The sequence below is a fragment of the Hesperophylax consimilis genome, chromosome 10 (genome assembly GCF_061612785.1).
Source record: "Hesperophylax consimilis isolate HC1 chromosome 10, BYU_Hcon_1.0, whole genome shotgun sequence".
In the NCBI taxonomy this organism is placed as follows: domain Eukaryota; kingdom Metazoa; phylum Arthropoda; class Insecta; order Trichoptera; family Limnephilidae; genus Hesperophylax; species Hesperophylax consimilis.
The window spans coordinates 2,794,353-2,817,696 of NC_142845.1; the positions used below are offsets into that span (position 1 = coordinate 2,794,353).

The 23,344-nt window shown below is 34.7% G+C and overlaps 1 protein-coding gene across 2 annotated transcripts in view; it reads left to right on the forward strand.

Moving 5' to 3' along the window:
* The first annotated feature begins 3,749 nt into the window (after positions 1-3,749).
* Positions 3,750-23,344, forward strand: part of retm (real-time) — a 52,124-nt gene continuing 32,529 nt past the window's right edge. For both annotated transcript variants that reach the window (XM_089636429.1, XM_089636430.1), the window contains exons 1-2: positions 3,750-3,955; positions 8,323-8,472. In XM_089636429.1, the coding sequence (XP_089492555.1) occupies positions 3,893-3,955; positions 8,323-8,472 (213 nt within the window). In that variant the 5' untranslated portion in view covers positions 3,750-3,892. The remainder of the gene's footprint in view (positions 3,956-8,322; positions 8,473-23,344) is intronic.

Consider the following 23,344-nt stretch of genomic DNA (forward strand, 5'->3'; position numbering starts at 1 on the left):
GAGGGGGTCATTTTAATTACGGAGCTACCAACTAAGTTCCGTGTTCCCTTAGTAAAGTTGTCACTTTGACAGATGAAATTATGTTCCTCGGCCGCTCTCGAATTCAACTGACCCCCTCTCCTACCATAGGTACAAATATTTGATAGCGTCGTGTGTCGGTAGAAAAGATGATGCGCTGTACATTAACTTTTGATGTGAGCTTTGCGTGTGTACTAACCATAATGGTTAGTACACACGCAAAGCTCACATCAACAGATAATATAAAGCACAATAGCGCTCGCCATACAATCCCATACAGACCCGACACACGTAAAAAGATAACGCGCTATAAGTGTGGTTCTGAACTTCGCTAACCGAATTTATTTTACGTAACCGCTCCCGACGCGATATTTGAAAAGTTATGCGTCCCCCTCTCCGCCGCAAAAAGGAGAGGGGGTCATTTTAATTACGGAGCTACCAACTAAGTTCCGTGTTCCCTTAGTAAAGTTGTCACTTTGACAGATGAAATTATGTTCCTCGGCCGCTCTCGAATTCAACTGACCCCCTCTCCTACCATAGGTACAAATATTTGATAGCGTCGTGTGTCGGTAGAAAAGATGATGCGCTGTACATTAACTTTTGATGTGAGCTTTGCGTGTGTACTAACCATTAGCTCTATTGAATCAGGGCTGTCAGTAAGACATCTCATAACAATTTTGGGAAAAATTATAGTTTTGATTTAGTATATAAAATTATTAGATAACACTCTTCTGTCTGATATCTAATACATTTAAAATTAAAAATACGAAATACATAAAAATACATTTAAAATTAAAAAGTAATGCAATGAAAATAATCTTGTGTGTTTGTGAGTGATGTGTGTTTATATTGGTTTTGTGTGTTACGTGTAGGTTTTATTTTTATTTTATGCTATGACATTTTGGAAATATTGTCTTTTTTGTTTAATAATAATATTTCTTCTGTTTACAAAAAACAACGTATCCGAAATTTGATTGGAAAAGAGTTAATGGTGTAGCGTGAACTTATCATCCTAATAATTGGCCCAATTAGTAATAAAATTGTGATGACACAACAATGAAAGAGATTGATTTCAAATCAATCGGCGCTTTCCCGGTTTCCGCTTTTCCGCCCCTTTTCCAACATTAGTTCATTTTTCTATGGTTTCATCGATCAGATGTTGAGTGTTAGATAGTGATGGACGTAATATGATCTATTTCAAAATGATCGATTTCTACAATAATCGAATGTTGAATTATGAATTGAAATTAATTCGAAACACTTAGTTTAATTTAGTTAATTCATAATATTTTGCTTCGTGGGCAGTTATTATTGGACAAATCAAGAGGTTAAGCACTTGTATAAGCACAGGGCAGCTTTTAAAACGGAGACATATAATATTTTATCCCGTCTGCATTTTTCACTCTAATCAATTAGTGCTACTTTTTTGTTTTTTTTATTTCATCGTATAATCGCAATAAATTGTTTCACCACCATAATACGAACATGTGCTTAGTTTTGTGGGTAGTTATTTAGTAATATACTTTATTCTATAACGTTGTCGTTACAAATATTTTGAGTTGAACCCTGACAATTAAATTCATAAATACTGGTTATTAGAAAGTCAGAGAAAAAGATTCCACGTTTGAGAAACGTTGTGAGATTCTATTGAATCAGGGCTGTCAGTAAGACATCTCATAACAATTTTGGGAAAAATTATAGTTTTGATTTAGTATATAAAATTATTAGATAACACTCTTCTGTCTGATATCTAATACATTTAAAATTAAAAATACGAAATAAAAATACATTTAAAATTAAAAAGTAATGCAATGAAAATAATCTTGTGTGTTTGTGAGTGATGTGTGTTTATATTGGTTTTGTGTGTTACGTGTAGGTTTTATTTTTATTTTATGCTATGACATTTTGGAAATATTGTCTTTTTTGTTTAATAATAATATTTCTTCTGTTTACAAAAAACAACGTATCCGAAATTTGATTGGAAAAGAGTTAATGGTGTAGCGTGAACTTATCATCCTAATAATTGGCCCAATTAGTAATAAAATTGTGATGACACAACAATGAAAGAGATTGATTTCAAATCAATCGGCGCTTTCCCGGTTTCCGCTTTTCCGCCCCTTTTCCAACATTAGTTCATTTTTCTATGGTTTCATCGATCAGATGTTGAGTGTTAGATAGTGATGGACGTAATATGATCTATTTCAAAATGATCGATTTCTACAATAATCGAATGTTGAATTATGAATTGAAATTAATTCGAAACACTTAGTTTAATTTAGTTAATTCATAATATTTTGCTTCGTGGGCAGTTATTATTGGACAAATCAAGAGGTTAAGCACTTGTATAAGCACAGGGCAGCTTTTAAAACGGAGACATATAATATTTTATCCCGTCTGCATTTTTCACTCTAATCAATTAGTGCTACTTTTTTGTTTTTTTTATTTCATCGTATAATCGCAATAAATTGTTTCACCACCATAATACGAACATGTGCTTAGTTTTGTGGGTAGTTATTTAGTAATATACTTTATTCTATAACGTTGTCGTTACAAATATTTTGAGTTGAACCCTGACAATTAAATTCATAAATACTGGTTATTAGAAAGTCAGAGAAAAAGATTCCACGTTTGAGAAACGTTGTGAGATTGAAGGAAGCGGGGAAGGGAAAAAAGAAAAGAGAATGTTTAGTAAGTAAATCTCCGTTCAGATCTGGTCACAGCAGGAATTATTTCAAGCGATTTCGGATGAGGGCTTTAAAAATTCTTACGGCAACGGCACGGCGACGGCAACAGCTTTTCTTTTCATTAAAACGTCTGAAGGAGATGCATGATAATGAAAACATTTTTCCTTTGGGGGAAGCAGACATACGTAAACCGTTTGTTTAAATTTACCACCTACTGTAATTTAGTGTACAAGAAAGAGCTTCAGCATATTTTGATAAAGAATCTACGTTTTATGTTTTTTACGTGCCATTGTCATACTGTAGCCGTAAAAATTATAAAAGTGTCCAACGATAGTATCGAGATGTAATGTAATGTAATGGAGAGCATTTTTGAGAGCATCTGCGATTGCTATTGTTGTCGCCTTATTGTATAGCTCTTGAAATTTTTCGAATGTTGTCAGCTCTGTATATAATATGAACATGAACCATACATGAACTAAGATTGTCAATTCGACTGTCCTAAAACGGAAATGTCCTAATTGGACAGTCAAATTTCTAATATTCTGTAAAATAGTTTCTTTCCTAATAAAAAATCTCTTGCTCCGAAACGAGGTAAAAATATTCCTCATGTTTTTTACACCTACATGGATAAACACATACTACCTGTATTTTTTTGTCATCGCCGGGATTCGAATCCTTTCCTTGTGGATCCGGAGCCAAGAAACATTGGCTTTAACGCGGATGTCATCAGTTATATCATTTTTAGGTCTTGATAAATCTGCACCATGCAGTTTTTGTGTTTGACATAATTATGATCAAGTCAATCAATATGGATTGAATCGGGTCATGTAGAGTCAGAATAACATACAGCTATGTATAATTGTGAATGAATGAGTGTTTCATGGCAGAGTTGAATGCCTCTCTGCTTAGCCCTGATCTAAAAAAACGTGATGGTTAGCTAATTAGTCATCACCTTGATCTCCGTTGTCGGGAAAACGTAATGTTTCGAATCCAAATATCGCTATCAACTGTACATCTCTACACTTTCAGTCAATCGCAGCACCGCAGGCGCAGTTAGCGGTGGTCACTTTTTTATGAATGTAGTGGTCGGGAATAATTGCCCGAATTGTCCAGTGAAAGTGTCGCGGTGTTGTTCTGTCGTTGTCGCTTGAACAATTCATTTATTGACCATTTTAATACATTTATGAATAATGGTGCAGGATTACCAGTCACCCATGAGGGTGTACAAATACCCCTTCGAAGATGTTATGGTGGTAAGTCCAAAGCAATAAAACAATCCCGATGGTACACACAATTTCTCCACTATTGACATTTCGAATGAATGAAAAGGGTGAATTGTATTTTCTTTACTTCTCAATAATACATTATCTTGCTGTTAGACAATATTATAATATGTCTGTTTTTTTATCGGGAAGTTAAATAATCAACGAAAACAAAAAGATCTTGTTTAGCAATTATATTTTTTGCGTCAATTCTATTTCGCAATGCTTCTCGCGTTTTTGGACGTAAAGGAAGTGAAGTAACACCACATAATGTGCAAGCTAAGTTGCCACAGAAGCCAATAAACATTACAGAAAACGCTGCATTATTTCAGTAATTAATCACTATTTTACGAAATTTATTTTAATATTTGTATTTTTTGGAACCCATTCCTTGTATTTTATACTTTGTTGGTAAACATTTTGAAGGAAAATCTTTCAAATATTATGTACTGTCAAATTTTTCACAAGAACGATTTTTTAAATAAATTTTTGCACTAGACAACAGTCTGAAATAGCTCAGAAAATAAAAATTAGTAATTATTTCCCCAACCGCCGCACTGTTACGTACATATTTTGGAAATTACACATTGTTTCAACAATTACTTCAAGAAATAACTATTTTCATGCATAAAATAGGTTATTATGTTATTAGTTGGGGTTAATTAAGTAATGTATGCGTATTTAGATTGAAACAAAACTCTCACTCCATACAAAAATTACAAAATAGCAGCAAAGGCATCGTTTTTTAAGGTCGTTAATCGTTTTATTTTGAACTTTAATTGAAGAAAAATGTAATTGTAACGCATCTTTTACCATCTATCCCGACATAAATAGTTGATTTTGTAGATTAAGTTAGAACTAAGTGTAGTTTCCATAATCTGTGACCATTAAAAGTGCGGCGGTTAGGGAAATATTACAGCCGTCCATTTGGTTAATCGTTTGATCCGATCAGTTCATAGAGAAACTTGAGACTATTAAGAGAATTTATCCCTAAGGAGAAGAATTAGAAATATTGAAAATGATAATGTTGTATTGATTAAATTGATGCAGAATGAAATAACGGTTGCTACCTCAGGCCGGATAGCTGATAAGACATGAAGGTTATTCACTTATGGGAACAATAACAAAATGTTAATTTCCTGAACATGCACCTTATCAATATTTTCAATTATAATTGGGATAGATCTGACATATCTGCTACCGGTGTTTTGTAAGTTTTATAAAATTTTACACCATAATATTTATTTACTAGCTGTACCCCGCCATGCGATGCTGTGACTCACTTTGTCTGTGTAGATAGAGAAACAATAGCGCATGTTGTTTTTACGTCCAACAGATGGCGCTTAAAAAAAAAAAGCATATTTGTCCGACAGAAGGCGCCATTTTCATAAAAGCATCTTTTTACCTGTCAGGTGACAACTATATAATATAGATTACATAAAAACACACGCATATTCAAATGCAACGTTATATCAAAATTTCAAAGCACTCGGTGAAGAAGTTTCGGAGATTTAAGATTTTGAACAAATAAACATTTATATTTATTTAGATTTATTATACAAGGCTGTTACAGATGGTTCACACATGAGTGAACACTATTCAATCACAAAATCTTGGTTAAAAGATACTTTTAAACCAAAGAAGATACATAGTACATGAATAAACAAATGAGATGAAATAAAATAACAAAAGAGATAATATAACAGAATTACTAAATAAATGCACAATTTTTACAGCGAACACAATTTGTCTTTAATTTGGGTACAATCAATTTGCAAGTATGACATGTATTTATAACAGTTCAACAATAGGAAGACTGTCATAACTTAACATAACCACTTCATGGGTTCACCGAGGAATAGGTTACACTTGTATCGTTCCTCATAAAGGAATGTATTATGTTCCCTTAACCATTTGTTTTATCAAAAGGGTTTCAATGAGTATTGTTTCTCTGGCTTAGCTGATCTCAGCAGACGGTTTAGAAAGTGTCTCTTGGGCCAGACCTGCCAGAGGTAGCTGAAGTTAGGTAACTTAACTTTCTAGAGCCTAACATGACCATTGGTTATAACAACTGTGATGTCCCTTCCAGGGACAACCAATAGCATCCCTCGTCCTTATTACTAAGAGACAAAGCGATGCGGGAATGAGAATGTATTTGAGATCGAAGAACTAATCAGTATACGCTCTGAATCTGCATAATAACGGGATGGTTTGTTATAATAATACATAATTATAGATTTTATTCAGTACTGATAATAAATAGGCTTTTTTCCAAGTGTGGATTTTTACAATAAAAGTTGTGTGTATACCTATTTCTGTACCTCAGAAGTCAAGTATCAGTTGTCCAGTTTTTAGTGAAAATGAGTTATGTATGAGACCTTTTTAGTTTTTTCCACAGACATAGGAATTAATAGACGAGAAGATAATGGCGAGGGGTAAAATCAACTGTTGAAGAACGAAGGGCGTAAGGCTGACTGTGATTCGTCAATAAATCAATCTGACAGTAAATAGGCATCTCGCATTATAATATCACCATTTACTTCTTAAAAGTAAAATCTGCTTTTGAATGAATAGACATTTTTACATGGGAGCGCAAATTACTCGCCACGTTATGAACAAATTTGCGAAGTCCAAATTCGGCAAAAAAATTCGGTTCTATTTTCAGAGTCGAATATTTCGTTTAAGTATTTAGTTAAGACACTTTTATAAATGTTCATAATTTACTTCCCAGCAACCAACCAGCTTTGTGTTTCGCGTCCAGACGTTTCTCGATGTGATAGTATAATATGTTTCTAAAACTGATCTATATTATACGATGTGAATATGCTTAAAATAAAGTAAAATAATGCTTATATATGGAATGTAATACGACAATTGGGTTTATTCTCTTTTTCACATCTATTTTTACAAGTTTTCATAGTACAAGTCAACATTTTGCCGTGTTATTTCGTAAAATGAACCGATGATGCCTCGACCATAGTTTGCACAAAAATGATGACGTCACGTTTTCAAATTTCACTTGAGGCCATACGCGAGCACAGCCGGCTCCAATGGAACCGGTATGGGGAGTGGGGATAATACGCTTTTAATCACTTAGGGCAGGTCTACTAATATTCATATGTCTATGGTTTTTTCAGTATCTACACAGAGGTATAAAGCCGGTTGTCCTACGATAATGTGAAACTAAGTTAGGTCAACATAAAAATTATTATTTCCTCTCTCTTGAACGATTTAAAAAATGTGACAACCTTTGACTTCTGAGGTACAGATTTATTGTGATAACAGGCTGTACACAAACAAAATGTGTTTTTGTAATCAATGTAATGTAATACATATATTGTTCATATATTATTAACTACTTGGTTAATGGTTACTGTAGGTAGTTATTCCAGTAAATATATAAATTTAAAACATAATATTGACATATTTGAAACAAAAATATTGTGTTGATTATAGTACCTAGCTAACTTGGTAAACAATAACCTGTTTTGAGGCAGGTGAAAAAAAATTCCCCACTAAAAACCTGTGCATCAATTCCAGTTATTGATTAATTATGTGTGGTGTTAATTTTTTTCTTATCTAAAATTTATTTAGTATCATTAGCTGCAGTTTAAGGTTTTGTGTTTTTACCCAAATTCCATAATTCATAACTAAGCATTTAAATTTGTAGTGAAAAGTATGTATGCAATAATTTCAATGTCAGTTTATCATATTTTATACATTTTGATTTTGGATTTTGGTTGAGGAATGAATTGAAATACAAATCTGTACAAATCTCAAGTACGTCCACCACAGTCAAATTTGGAAGTCGCCTCTGTGCCGGGAGCCTCAAAACACCCGATAAATCTACTTGATTCTACGCAAAGGAGGGCGGTTCATCTGATTGATTTAGGATGCTGAGTCTGTTCTGCAGGTGTTTCATTGGAGCCTGCTCAAAGGAGCTAGCAGCATTGATCGCCTATGTCCCGGTGCACGTATCTTGGCTTCACGAGAACGGGTTGTTCCTTCGATTCGTTTTTGTGTAATTCAACTCGCATGTGGAAAGAGCTAACGGCTCCAGCATCTTGGTGTAATCCGGGCCTCTTCAAGACCTCCATTAGTAAATCCCTTCCTACAACACCTACCTTAAACCGCCTCACAAAGCTTCCCAACCGGCTGAAAATATAGTTGTGTGAGGTGTAAGATACAATATAAAAAATACCTTGAAAGAGTTGGATAGACTGCGTGAAGTGGATTGAAGCAGGATGCAGGGGAGGGAATGCAGTAGAAGTCAGTGGAGAACATTGAGTAGTAGGCTACATCCCGCCACAATCTAAAAAAGTCTTTCTGTTCAGAAATAATCTGTAGTTTGTTATTAGGCTTATGAGCGGCGCTTCCCCCGCTGCCCGCAGATCCCCGTGGTGCTGGACTGCGTGGTGACGGAGGACCGCTGGGCCGCCGACTGGTCGCAGCGCCACACAACCAGGAGATGCCAGCTGCACGTGGACGCCCCCTATCTTCTCAAGAAGGTATTGTCTTATTTTATTTTGATCTACCTCTAATCTGTTGATTTTCCGAGTGGGGGTCTTTGCTCCTCCACTTCCCGGGAGCGCTGGAGAGATCTAAGGGGTGGTGGACGGCTTTCTTCCAGTAATAAGAAAGCAATGATAATTTTGTTTGGCCAAAATGTATTTCATCAATTTTTTATTTGATTATACAGGCAAACTTTCGAAATCATTCCTTTGAACCATTCATATATGTTTCAATGAGTTATTTTGCAACGGAACATACTAAATGCATATTACAACAATACAGCAGGTTCTAACGGTGTTTTTTTGATAATTTATGTTTATCTTCAACTAAAATTTTATCTGGTAACCTAATTTGAAGTTTTGTAGTAGAAATGCAGCTTATTTTTAAATACATAGGACATCATTACAACACTGTAGGTACATTTTACGCTTACTCTTTAAAGCTGGTTTCTAAATTTAACTAGACTAAATTAGACTAGACACGGCATGTCTATGCCGTGTCTGTCGTGCCGTGTTCGTTGTCATGCCATGCCGTGTTTGTTTTGACCGAAAAATGACCTCAACACAATTTTGGTTTGGTTCACGTGCACATTTATGAAAAGGCCGACGCATTGTGTCGCAATGCGAAATGGGCACCGTGCATTGCGTTTTGCCTTTTGTTGGTCTAGAGTTTACTTATTTTGCTTCCCAGCTATGGCTGGCCAAGTTCATTTTTTCACAAAAATAACCCAGTTCCAAATATTTTAGATTGTACCTATCGCGGACTTTATTTTAGAAAATGTAATCAGCTATCTGAATACAAAAAAATATAATTACCTTACAGATAAGGTAATTTAAAAGCTTGAAGGCAGCGCATTAACAAATATCAGAAATTAATAGAATTTCACTATCGACAAGTAAATTTTCTGACGTCATCTTTCAAACTAGTCACAATCATGACGTCATGCAGTGTGTTATACACTTTTATCGAATACATATAAACAATACGACATGGCACGAGCCTGGCTGATGATTATTGATGTGTTGGTTAAAATCACGCGTTTTTACTTGATACGCGCAAAAAACTTTAGACGTATGGGTTATTTTTTTGGGTTTGTCTCTAATTCAGGGTTGTATTAAGTCCACAATTATTTGGGTGTTAAATTATATGAAAAAATCGCGTCGTTGAGTAATTTGTTTTGTGTGTACTATGTTAATTACATTTTTCTTTTCATTGAAAAAAAAAAAAAAAAAAATATATATATAAACAACACCTTCCATAGCTTTTTCCTGTCGACTCGGTCGTATGCTTTTTGTAGATCTACAAAGGCACAGAAAAGTTTCTGGTTTTTTGCCAGAAACTTCTCGGTGAGCATACGCAATGAGAAGATCTGGTCCATGCACCCACTTCCACTCATAAAGGCACCTTGCACATCCCATATTTTATCCTTTGTTTCGCTAAATCCTTTTTAACATATTCTGGTAAATTATAGTACACAATAATATAAGGCAACAACAATCGCAATCGCAGATGCTCTCAATAATGCCCTCCATTACATCTCCATACTATAATTGGACGCTTTTATAATTCTTACGGCAACAGCCCGACAATGGCACGAACAAAACATAAAGCGTATTTTCTTTATCAAAATATGATGAAGCTCTTTCTTACACACTAAATTACAGTAGGTAGTTAAAATTAAACAAACAGTTTACTTATGTCGGCTTCCCCCAAAGGAAAAATGTAATCATTATTATGCATCTCCTTCAGACTTTTAAAGAAAAAAAATGCTGTTGCGCCGTGCCTTTGCCGTATGAATTTTTAAAGCGCTCATCCGAAATCGCTTGAAATAATTCCTGCTGTGACCAGATCTGGACTGAGAGTTACTTACTATACATTCTCTTCTCTTTTTTTCCCTTCCTCGCTTCCTTCAGTCTCACAACATTACTCAAATGTGGAATCTTTTTCTCTCGCTTTCTATTATCCAGTATTTACGAATTTAATGGTCACGGTTCAACTCAAAATATTTGTGATTAATTAAATAGTTATGGAATATAATAAATTACTAAATTACTACCACAGAACCAAGCACATGGCTGTATTATGGTGGTGGAACAATTTATTGCAATTATATATAAATATATAGACATGAATATTTTCCCACCTCCAAAACAAATTTAACATTCAAGTCATGTTTGGACATCATTTCTGTCAATGGCGCGTAGTGTGCTACCAGCACTGTCAGAAGCGTGCAGCTGACGGAAAACCTGTAGTCAACGCATCGCTTCGTGTAAGAACACTAGCAAATAGCATGGCGGATACTCATGAGCGGTGCGTAGGCTACGCGCACAAAACTCGAGTCGTTTGTATGTACATATCTCCATTTAATTGTCATAATACATGATACATAGTAGAAAATTTGCATTTAGTCTTATAATTAAAAATTCATAAACTTGTTCCACGGTTGACCATCATTATTTTTAATCACACAAGACTAAAGGTTAGGATTGCTAACGAATAAGACCTTGAAATAAAACCTTCTGCTTCAGAACTAATGCACAATCCTTTCTGCTTCTGAGTTTCTCATGTGACATTTTAAATGAGTAAAAACTGGTTTAATTGCAGTATTTCATCGATCAACTCAACCAAGTATTTTACATTGGTATAATCTCATAATAAGTCGTTTCCTGTAATATATTCATAAACCACAATTAAAATATGGTTATTAAGGTACACCGCGTTGAGGAACACAATACAAGACGTACAATCTCTTGTTCAAGTGACCTATGAACAGAATTTGCGTTTTATATTATCATTTTGAATATGTTATTTCTATGTAAAAAGTTTGTGATGGCGGCTTACTGTATAAACAAAGAAGAATTCTTAAACTGGATTTTAATCTTATTTGTCCTTGGGGTGAATGTTCCATTAAACGGCGCTTAAGTTTGAGATGCCAATGAAACTTTGCTTGAGTTTTAACACGTTTTAAATACATCTATTTAAATTACACTTTTGTTTTCCGGAATGAATTAATGCACATTTTGGAAGTGGATATTAACCCACTTACTGACGTTCGATCGAGCTGAAACTCAGTAGATATACTCGTTGTCAATGACAATGCATTCTATCCACTTTTGGTAGCAATCACGCATACACATGCGGACTTTTACACATTTCTCTGAAATTTGATGACATTACAGCAGTTAATATACTAAATCAATGTCAGTCCTACCCAAACAAGATTTGGCTCAGTTTGTTAGCGTGATTGACTCATTCCCTGGGAAGCAAGGTTCTATCATCAGTCAAATCAAAAAAATTTATTATTCTATTAATAAACATAGATGTATTATAGTAAAAAAAAAACTTGGTTACTTGATTTTTTTCTTTTTATTAACAGTTCAAAAATATGGAAAAACAATATTGATCTAAAGCTCATGATGGAAATGACATAGCAAGCTGAATATAGTTGACGCCGACGGGGCCATTACGTATTAACATATTTTGTGCTTTATTGTTAAGATGGCAAAATGAACTAATGATCAACCAAAAGGAAGCTAATTTGTTCGCTTTTGAGGATAATTCATATAGGTCTCATAGAAATCCTTGTATCTACCTTACTGTCATGGTGTGAAGTATGATCTAAAGGGAAAACACCATGCTTTATATTCAAATTTAGAAGTTAACCACAGAAGAATTAAAATATCCACCTTTAGGAAACCAAAGGTTCCAAATGCAATTTGAAAAAAAAATTATGAAACTCTGTGAATTTTTAATTAATTACTTTTATATGAAACAACAAAAAAATCAGGTGATGATAACGTCTTTAATTCATTCGTCTAATAAAATGCATGTGTTTTTTATATATTTTTTCATTATCAGTAATTTTAGTTACAAAAAACGTAAGGTGAGCCATTTTAAATTTTATTTATCGCATTCAAAATTTTAATAAATCAAAAATTATATTTTTATTTCTAATATTAAAATATGAAAATTTATTTTATCACCTTTCAAAAGCAATTTTTAGTTTTCGGATACGTTCAGAAATATTTATTTGAATTTATTGCAATTACTCCGACCTTCTGTCAAAATATGGTGCCTGAGGGCTGAGGAGTTAATTGTGAATACCGTACAAGAGTCCCTACTATGGCACCCCCAATTGGGGTTGGGAATTACCTGGCTACTCAGTTACGGTCACCAAAAACGACTAATTTAAATAAAATTACTATCACAATTGAATCGTCTGTTGTGGCTGGGTAATATATTATAGGAAGCTGCTAAAATTTGCTCAAATATTATGACAATATGAAAAGTTTTGTAGTAAGATTTTACTCTTTATATCAGAGATGGGCAAACTTTTTAAGGAAAGGGCCAGATAAAATAAAAAAATTATCTAGGCGGGCCGGAAAAAAAATTTAATAAAATATTTTTTTATAAGTGATATAAGTACTTTATTTTTTAATTTTTACATCATGCATAATATTGAGTACATTATATGCTAAAATGGTGAAAAAGTAACAAAAATTGATTGAATAATACCGTACTTAAAACACAATGAGAAGGAAACCGTTAAGTATTCTATTCTATCTACGTAGAAAATACATTTTGTTCAATTGGTAAATTGTGGTAGGGTTATTCAAAACAATGTCGCGGGCCGGATTGACTAGCCTGGCGGGCCGGACTTGGCCCGCGGGCCGTACTTTGCCCATCACTGCTTTATATGTTAATATGAGATGTGACAATAATTGAAATATGAATGTGTAAAATTGATAAGTTACGACTTGTGTAACCTCTGCAACCTCCATTTTATTATGTATTGTAATTTTTACTGTAAATAGGCTAAGCGTTAATATCAATAGATTGCTAAATGAAACCTACTTATAAATTCATCTGGTTTACTACTACATCATAGAGTAATTAGGATCTGCATGATAATAACATTAATACTTGGCTAACTTTTGCAATATCATTTTTTTTAAATAACACCTCAAAGGCGCTACCACTTCAAACTATACAACCTTGCCTTTATAATAATAATAATGATTGGATTATTTGTATGGCACCGTTTTCGTCATAGAAAATCACCTCAAGGGCGCGTAACAACTTAATTTATGCGTTCAATTTATTCCTACCACTTAGACTTATAACTTATCACTTAGACTTATAACTTATTACTTTTGGCTTATAACCATGTTTCATAGATTGTCAGTGGCTTATATAATAATATGGATTACGCACAGATGAAATAAACAAAAAACTACTAATCAGTCGTGGCTTGTAGTGCACTAAAAATATTGCCAATCTATCCCAGCGGTGAAAAATACCACATAGCAAGTATCCATTAGTTTTTTAACAAGTTACAGGGAGAATTTAATCCCTCTGTCTTGCAAACTGTAGTAATGTCACCCGATGGATTTTTTAAGCTGATGCACGGACTGCCTTGGGCAAGATGAAGGGCCTTAATAAAATCTCCTTATGTGGTAAACACAGTATATAAATATATACACATATACAGACATATTCATACATTATGCATGTATATAAATATATGATAAAATGAATACCATAATATACGAGGCGTATCCAGAAAGTAAGTGTACTGAGGCTCTCATGACCGAATGAATTTTATTTTCGACATGTTGGCTACACTTACGTGTAGCCTGACTCTTCCCCTCCGCAACGAGACCGGTTCAAGGTCAGTACGTTGAGAAGTGTCAACGCGACAACACGTTTCGTGAAAAATGTCAATCCAATCTCCCGCCAAGTGCGGAATACGCGGCGTCATCCGTTATCTCGTTTGGAAGGGAAAACCTCCGTTTGAGGTTTATAATTTGGTGAAAACTGCATATGGTGATAAAGCTATGAATCGTACGAGTATGTACAAGTGGTATCGCGAGTTTAAAAATGGTTCTCACCTCTTCACCCTTCGCCAAAAAGTTCAAAACCACAATTTAAGCCAAGAAAATTATGGCATCCGTGTTTTGGGACTGTCAAGGCATAATTTTGATTGAATATCTGCCTCAAGGGGAGACCATCAACTCTGCAAGATACTGTGAGACCCTAAAAAAATTGCGGAAGGCAATTCAAAACAAGAGGAGAGGCATGCTGACAAAGGGAGTCAGCATGCTGACAAAGGGAGTCAGCATGCTGCACGACAATGCCAGACCACACACGGCCAACGCAAAGAAAGGAACTGCTTGCTTCGTTTAAATGGGATGTCCTAAACCACCCCGCGCATTCACCTGACCTAGCACCTTCAGATTTTTATCTCTTTACCTCCCTGAAGCTGTACATGGGTGGAAAAAGGTTTTCAACCGACGAGGAGGTAAAGGGGGAGGTGGAGAAGCGGACGAAGGGGTTGGCGGGAAACTACTTAGAGGAAGGCATCAAAAAGTTGATACCCCGCTTCACCACCTGCATTGAGAGGAATGACGACTATGTCGAAAAATAGCTTACATATGTACTACGGTAACCATGTAATTTTTATGTTTCAATAAAAAAATTTGTAACCTACAAAAATTCAGTACACTTACTTTCTGGATACGCCTCGTATTACACTAGCTGACGTGTACCTGGCGTTGCTGGGGGTTATCCTTAGGAGGTAGACGTATACCATTGTGGACTTTTTTGTAGGCTTTTTCTAGATATACAATTCCGTAGTACATTATTTTGATGTATCTCACAAGGTTTAGCCAGCGTCAGCAATGTAAGCTCCTGAAAATATTTTATTTACGACTCGATTACAAAACAACGACTTTTCTCTACTTTTTATAAATATAATATGAATGTTTTATATACACAAACCTTCCGGAAAAAAAATTCTAAATGATAGTGAAAACCATATCAAAATCCATTGCATAGTTTAGAAGCACTAAGCACTAACGGACAGATACGGATAGCGACTTAATTTTATACTATTTAGAGATAATGTATGCATTTTTTTATCTCAGTGCATCAAAGGGGGTGAAGGATGTATATGGGTAGGCGGTGGAGGGGGTTGTCATCGGGACTTGAATGCCCGAGGCATGAGATACTTGAGTTCGGATTTAAAGCAAGTTCGGCTAGGTCTAATGTGTATTTTTTAAGTGGAGGGATTTTCGTGCCTGAACTAATAATGTTGCATCAGATGAACCAAGGACTTTTGGTGAATCATCTAAGCAAGACATTTCGAAGGATTCCAGTCTCTTAGTGTTGCTTGTAGCCCAAATTGGTGCGACTGTAGGTCATGACGGGTCGAAAATTTGATTTGTAAATGAGTATTTCGTTATGTAGTGGTTTGACTGTTATAATGTAAAAGCGGGTAAAGGGCTGCAGCTGCTTTTGTTATCTTTTTTATTTTAATTGTATGTTTGATGTGTGTGTGCTAAGTGAGATTTTGGTCGAGTATAACTCTAAGATATTTAACTTTGTTTTGCTAAGGTATGGCATGGTCGTACATGGAGACGTGATCTTTAGGAGCGTTGCGAACCTTTCTTCGTGAGAAGAAAATGGCAGCGCTTTTGGAAATCCTCGGGGAACTTTATTGAACCACAATGGTAGTAGATACTAGCAATAGGGAAGTTGAGTCCATTTTTTTATTATTATTTTTAATCAAATTCAAACTAAAATACCAGTATTTTCTTATTTTTTTTTTAGAGTTTGTTTTCATAGTCAAATTAATTCTCCAAGTTTGAATTTTTTTAAACCCGCCAAAACGGCCAGAATCCGAGCGGTAAGAGGCGGGGGTGTACGTGACGTCATCTGAGCGCTCTAAGCGGTACCTCATGTCACCTCTGTCGGTATCATTTTTTATGGAGTTTTTTTTTATTCTTCATTAAGGAATTTCAGAACATTTTTTTTCACATTCTAACTAAATCAAGGGTATAGTAAGATTTCATAGGAAAATTATTTTTTTTTGTCCCGTCAAATCTACTGCTGCCCTTGGTCCTTGCCATACTAGCGGACAGCAGTTCAACGGCCGTCATTAGCCAGCCTTCTACAAAACCTTAAAAAATGTCTGGTTGTAATAAGCATTATTATTGCATGGTGCAGATGTGTAAAAATACAGGCATTACTACACCCGATAAGCAATCTATCCCAGTTCCCAGGAATGCTGTTTTTCTTAAAAAATGGTGTACCGCAAAGAAGAGATGTGATAAGTGAAATTCTGTTCTGTCTTGTAATTCCGCTAGATATTGCTGCGAAGATCACTTTGGTATAAGTACGACAGTTTAATTTAAGTTATCTGTTAAATATTTGCTGGAAATATTACAATATTATTGTAATAATATTATTGTATTATACTGTTGTGTTATTTTTTAAATATAATATCAACATGTCAGAATCAACGATTTGTAGGTTGTCGGACTGCGCTTGAATATATCCGATTACAGACATGCTGTGTAGTTTTTTTAAATAGATTTAATATATTACGGACACGAAGTATACATTTACCTAATTTGAGTTAAAACTTTAAAATGATCGTTAATACTAAAAAGACAACCGTTTGTAAACAGATAGCAAGCAAAACCACACAAAACTTTTCAGCCTATAGAACCTCTCCCTCTTGTTGCCAAATGTATGCGTGTAACAGAAAGAGATACCATAAACAAAGAGTTCCGGTATTACATCGCACAAACCGACATACCGGCATTCAGTTGACGTCGGAGTTCTTTTCGACCAATCATGAAGCGTTATTATATTATGGCCTTTTAAGCATTTTTTTAAGAACGATTAATTAATTTTAAGAATAAAAATATAGAATTATATATTATTTTTTATAATCACATGACCTACATGATCTACATGACCGTACTCAACTTCCCTATTGGCAATTTTTAAGCTTATACCAACCTGCTAGAATGATCGGTATGCAAACTATAAATTAAAGTGGCGCCATCTCACTGAAGAGTTTGAGAGGCATTGGCGAGCACCGTTCACGTTTCGGAGAAATTTCAATACTATGGTCGACATTCACGCTCTGCGCGTATAGATAATTAATGTTCCCGGGTGACGTTTCTCTATGAGCGATATGGAATTCGCTCGCACCACGTGACTTATGACAGCCGGTTGAATTTAACTTAATACTTTCATAGTATTACTCATTTTATTTTATTACTATTTTACTCATATTTGGTTTGATTTTTGATGATATTACTATCGGTGGATAATTATTATTTTTATATTGACTGAAGTTTTCGAAATGCGGTTGCTCCAACACTCCTTAGAGCTAGCTGCCACTGCTATTTATAGCTGTCACCATCTGTGAGAGGGTTCAGATTTGCGGAATTAACCATTGATAAAGTTATAAATGAAAAAGCAGAAAATTTAAATTTATTCAATAATGCAAAAAGGAAATGAAAATTATCGAATTTAGGTACTGCAGGCTATATGTCGGCTTGGTCTGAAATTGGGTTTTTAATTTTATCATAACTATCATCTGGGAAAAGACTAGAGTTCAGAATCGAAATATTGTTTTTATTTAATACTATACAACAATACCTATAATCGAGTGACAGCTGTGCTTTGATCTGCTCCCGAAATAAATAGTTAATAATTTGGGATAGCGAGAAAATTTTCCCGTGGATGTGTCAGATCCGATGAGAATTGTTAGGTTTGACAAATTAAACACTGACTTAGTCAGTGTTTAATTTGTCTGTGATTGACCAGTGAATAAATAATAATCAGTATTTTAACAACAAAAAATTAACAGTACATCGCAAGTCAACCAAAAGGATAATAGAGGCAGTGTTTGACCCACAGAGTCTACCTAAATGGCAAATTCAGAAAAAAATCTGAGAAGCAAAGGGCAAACGACAGCAACTAACCTTACATCTGAGCCCTACGCTTTAAACATTGACAATCTGATGGAGAAAATGGAGATGAAGATGGGAAAAAATTGGAAGTTTTTAAACAAGCAAAAATAAAAAAATGGATGATGAAAATCAAGGAACCAGAAGTACAAGAGACTTCATCAGCCGTCAGTACGATGACATCCATCTTAAGATGGAGACCATAATCAAACTGGTTTCACACCTTGAAGAAATCGGTTATTAAGTATTATTTTTTATCCCCCTTTTAAAATATGCCTTCCTCAATATTTCAAGTCTTACCCGTTTCTTGTTTGCTATTGTCAATCCCAACTTGGCAGTTAAGGCCATCAGCCCATATCATTTGCATGCGACCTTTGCCACTCTTTCTTTACCTAGCCTGCCTATGGCTGCTGTTGAATAACATTTGCGTTCCACCTGTTATCTGTAAGTCATTTAGACTCCCTTTGACCTGATTCTTTTCTAATTTAGATTGTATGACTGTAATAAGATAGTATGCTTTGTACACTGACCGGGGCTAACCACAAGGTCAAATTTGTTTTGTGTTTCTGACGTCATAATAATAAAAGATTTTATATTTAGAGGGGCAATTTCACCACCTCAGACAGCTGAGCACTACTTGTTAAGTAACTTTAATCAAAGGATTAACAACATGGCGATTAACCGGCTACCGTTTCAACACCGTCATGTAGCTCCCAATTACTTAACCGTAGGATTGAGCGCTGAGTAATTTAAACAGACATTTATTTGTGGATAGCGTTACTCAGAGTTAGTGAAACAGATAATTTATGTTGGTCAATGAACAGTGTTATTCAACAGTTTACCCAGAGTTGGTAAAATATCCCTTTGAAATAATAATTAATGTCAATTACTTTTCTGTAACAAAGTAGTGTCTCCTAATTTTTTTGTTTTGATGAAAATGTATTATAATGTGTTTGAAGTGTTAATAACGACAGTAAAATTAGTTTTTCGATATCTTCAAAAATTACGAAGTTATTAGCTTTCAAAGTGAACTTGTGTAAAACATGCAACGGTTTCTCATGACTTCGCACGAGACACAATTCGGTACAATTCATAATTCGATTGGCCGTGCTGCAGTTCCGTCGCGTACGTACCGTGATTTCACATGCTTTTCGGCCAGTCGCAAATATCAACAATTTGACGGCTTATATTTTTGTTACTATTCGGTATTTACAAAAATTCTATCCTCAGAATGCTCTAATTAATATGATACATTTCTAAAAAATATGAAATTTAACTGTAGGGGCGACCTCATTATCACATATACTATGGAATGTCGCTCTCCTCAACATAACAACTGCCCAAGTAGGTAAACAATGGGATGTTTCGCCAATCGAATATATCCATTGGTCCTTTCATGGTAATCCTAATTGTTTAAAATGATATAACGGCTCGTACAACAGGTGTCTTTTAGCCATGTAACAGTTTCGTCACTACTTCAATTTCACTTTCCAAGTGACATCCTTTGTTCTTTTGTTTATTTTGTATTAATCAGACGGTCACCGTGGATAATGGAAAGTAAATGTTGGAACTCTCACACCTTTGATGACCATCAATTCGCCAATCGTAAACAATTTGATGACAGTGCGGCACCGGTACATTAAATAAAATTAAAAAAAAAATTAAATTTTTTTCATTGAAAAAGTCTCTTTTTTCTTACCTTTATGGTAAGGAAAAAGATATACAGGGTGTCCGGAAACTCGTAGTACAAGCGGGAAACTGGTGAATCTACATCACATTTGGAGTCGATTTTGCAGTATATTTTTTATTATTTGAGCTTTCGTTATCGAGTAAATCGAGTTCGAAGTTGATTTTTTTTTTTTTTTTTTTAATCAAATTCTTATAAATTATTACTGAAGATCAAAGTACCCAACTAATTAAAACTATTTGAAAGTAAAACAAATGAAGAAACTCGGATTTGAAGCATTATTTTGAAATCACCCTTCATTTAATCCGGTGTAATCATAAAATATTTCTGCTCTGCAGGGTTAAAACATCTGTTGTTCAACCCTAAACACCAGAAAAAACTTTAACCCTAAAATAGCCGAAAAATATTTTTTTTTGGTTTTTTTTTTTTTTGAAAATGCTCAAATCAAAAAACTTTATGTTTATTTGGGTTCCCCATGTGGTGTAGATTCTCCAGTTTCCCGCTTGTACTACGAGTTTCCGGACACCGTGTATATACAAGTATGAAATTAACCTAATAAGAAAAAAAAAAATTCTTATTATTTTCGGTACGTACAGTAGAAGCTTTGATAATCTGAACTAATGAAAAACAACGCCTGTTCGGAATCGCGAAGCATTCGGATTATAGTGTGTCGGATGGAAGAATTAAATGAAACAGCTGTTAGCTTAGGAAAATAATATTTAACTAGTGGACCCTGCAATGTTTCGCTATTGCTAATGTCTTTCTTGGGCGTCTCCGACTTCTTGAACTGTTCACTACTGTATACCACAATGTTACTGTTAACAAACTACATTACATCGGCTTTAATTTGACTCCGTATCTCATTCCTGGGGTGTCCCCGAATTCTTCTACCACTTCAAACCACTCTCTAATAAACCAATCTCTAGTGCCATCTCCTTCCCACCCCCACTCTCCCAACCACACAATACACCCCACTTGGGGATGTCATAGTCCCACTGACTTTGGGCAGTTGGAACTCTCGTTCTAAGTTCTCATAAAATAAAATAAAATCTGAGTTCAAATCCTTGAAAATATTTTGCTTAGTTAAAATTAAATATTCATATTCATCCATGCTTAGCAGAATAAATTATATTATAATATAATTATAATAAATGGCTACGTAAGGCGTAGTATGGGAAAGGTCAACATCTGTTGGTGAGGACGACAGTGGGAAATAGCAGTTTGCTTCGGTCCCTCCCCACCTTTCGAACCTGCGTTTCTTCTGCTTGGAAGTTTTAACTGTTAGAATAAAATGCACACTTTCCAATGAGCCACTTGCACAATGGTTTTTTTCATTTCAGTGCCCTTGAGGCGACTTTTCATTAAAACGGCGCTATGCAAATTATCCAAGAATTATTATTAACGTTTTCTAAGGCAGATATGATTTGAGATTTTCGCGGCCAAAAGTATTATGGTGATTTATTTTTGGGGTATTATGCCATGTTGCGCTACCTCCTTCTTTAGCCAATGTTTTAGACAGCATTACAGTGCCCATCATCAAGACAGATGTCTAATCGAAGATTGTTGCGAAGTGTGCTTATATATGTAGATGCGATACCGTAAATATACTATATAATTTAAATGGTTTTCTGCATTTAGTTTCGGTGTCATTGACTGCTACACCAAAACTAAACGCAGAAAACCTTTTTCAATTATACTGTAAGACCAGCTCATAGAGGATTGGAGTTGGCAACTTGATATCTCATCTTCATAAATAAGCACTTTTTTTAATTTGGATGAAAATGTATTTATATTTAGAGTTTTTTTAATTTTTTTTTATTTCAAAGAAAATGTGCATTGGATGATACATTTTTAATGTTATTTAAACCGCCATGCTAGGGATGCCCCTGTGTTATGGCAGGTGATTAGTAAAATTAGTTTTTCCATATCTCCCAAAATGGCTAAGTCACGAGCTTTCGAGGTGAACATGTACCGTCATGTCGCATGTTTTTGGACGGGTGTAAATATCAAAATTTTGAGGGCTCATATTTTTGGTACTATTTAGTATTTTCCAAAAATTCAAAATATTCTATCCTCAGCCAGCTCTAATTAATATAAAATACATAGTAAAAAAACATGAAATTTCATTTTAGGAAAACGAAAACCTCATTGAAAATGTATGCAACAGGCCTCATTGAAATATTGATTAATTGATGAGAACATTCACCTGGCATTGCAATGAATTAGTAATCAACCTATTTGTCACAAAGAAATATTAAACTTCTAAAGCAACCTACTAATTTTATATCTACCAACATTGTATTATTATTTATAGGTCAATAATGTAGCTAGTTTGTGTACTATCACTTCTTGAATTCATTATTATTATTTTTTTAATTTCACGTCAACTCGAGAGTGTGTTTATGTTCCAGGTCGATGTTTTTTTTAAATGAAATACTATTTTATAATTTATTGATTGATTATATGGTCTTTAACATTATGTATGGAATGTGATATCGGTCAAACCTCTGGCCGTGGCGCAAAGGCTAGCTCTTTTAAGAACATTTTCGCAGATTTCCGGCGTTATTTCAGAAATTTCATTTCGAATGTTATCTTTAGGCATCGAGATTGTGGTTAGTTTATTGGTGTACACCTTTCCCTTCAATAGGAAGAAATCCTGAGAGGTCAAATCAAGGGATCGTGGGGGCCAGTCGATATTACCACTTTTTGACATTATTCGGTTAGTCACGTAATTTTCTCCGCAATCGCAACCAAACAATTATTTAAATAAAATGTCTTGATAATTTCAACACGTTATTGCAGCGTTAGATGCTCCATAGTAAATTTTTATCGACAACTCTGAACGACTTTCAAACGCCAACTGTCAAATGTCATCCAAACCAAAATAGCAGCCACTAAAAATCGATCTGAAAAACTGTAAATACATTTACCATATTATTATCAAAATATCAATACTGAAACATGAACTCCTCACAGCGGTTTAAAGCCAATGAATCCACCTAGAATTCACCCTTAATTCCATATTTTTAGGTTATGTAAATTTGGCATATTATGACAAGTAATCGCTCAAACCGTTTTAGCAAACTTGGTATAATATGCCAATAATTGCTCGAGTGGATATTAATGTGTGAAAATTGTAGCAAGAATTACCACCCCTCAAATGAGAATAGTTTTGTCATCAATATATTCAATGTTAAATTAATCAATAGGTACAGAATGAATCAATAGTTGTACATACGACTAAGCTAGAAAGAATAACTGTACCTGTATTGAAGAAGCCGTCAAACTTTTAACAAGGGATAACTTTACTTTCCATTTAACCGAGTGGACAATTTCGTTGGGTTCCCACCCAATCGTCGTGGGCTCAATTCCTTCCCTTGGAATGACCTGAAACTCACCGCACTTTCCTCGATT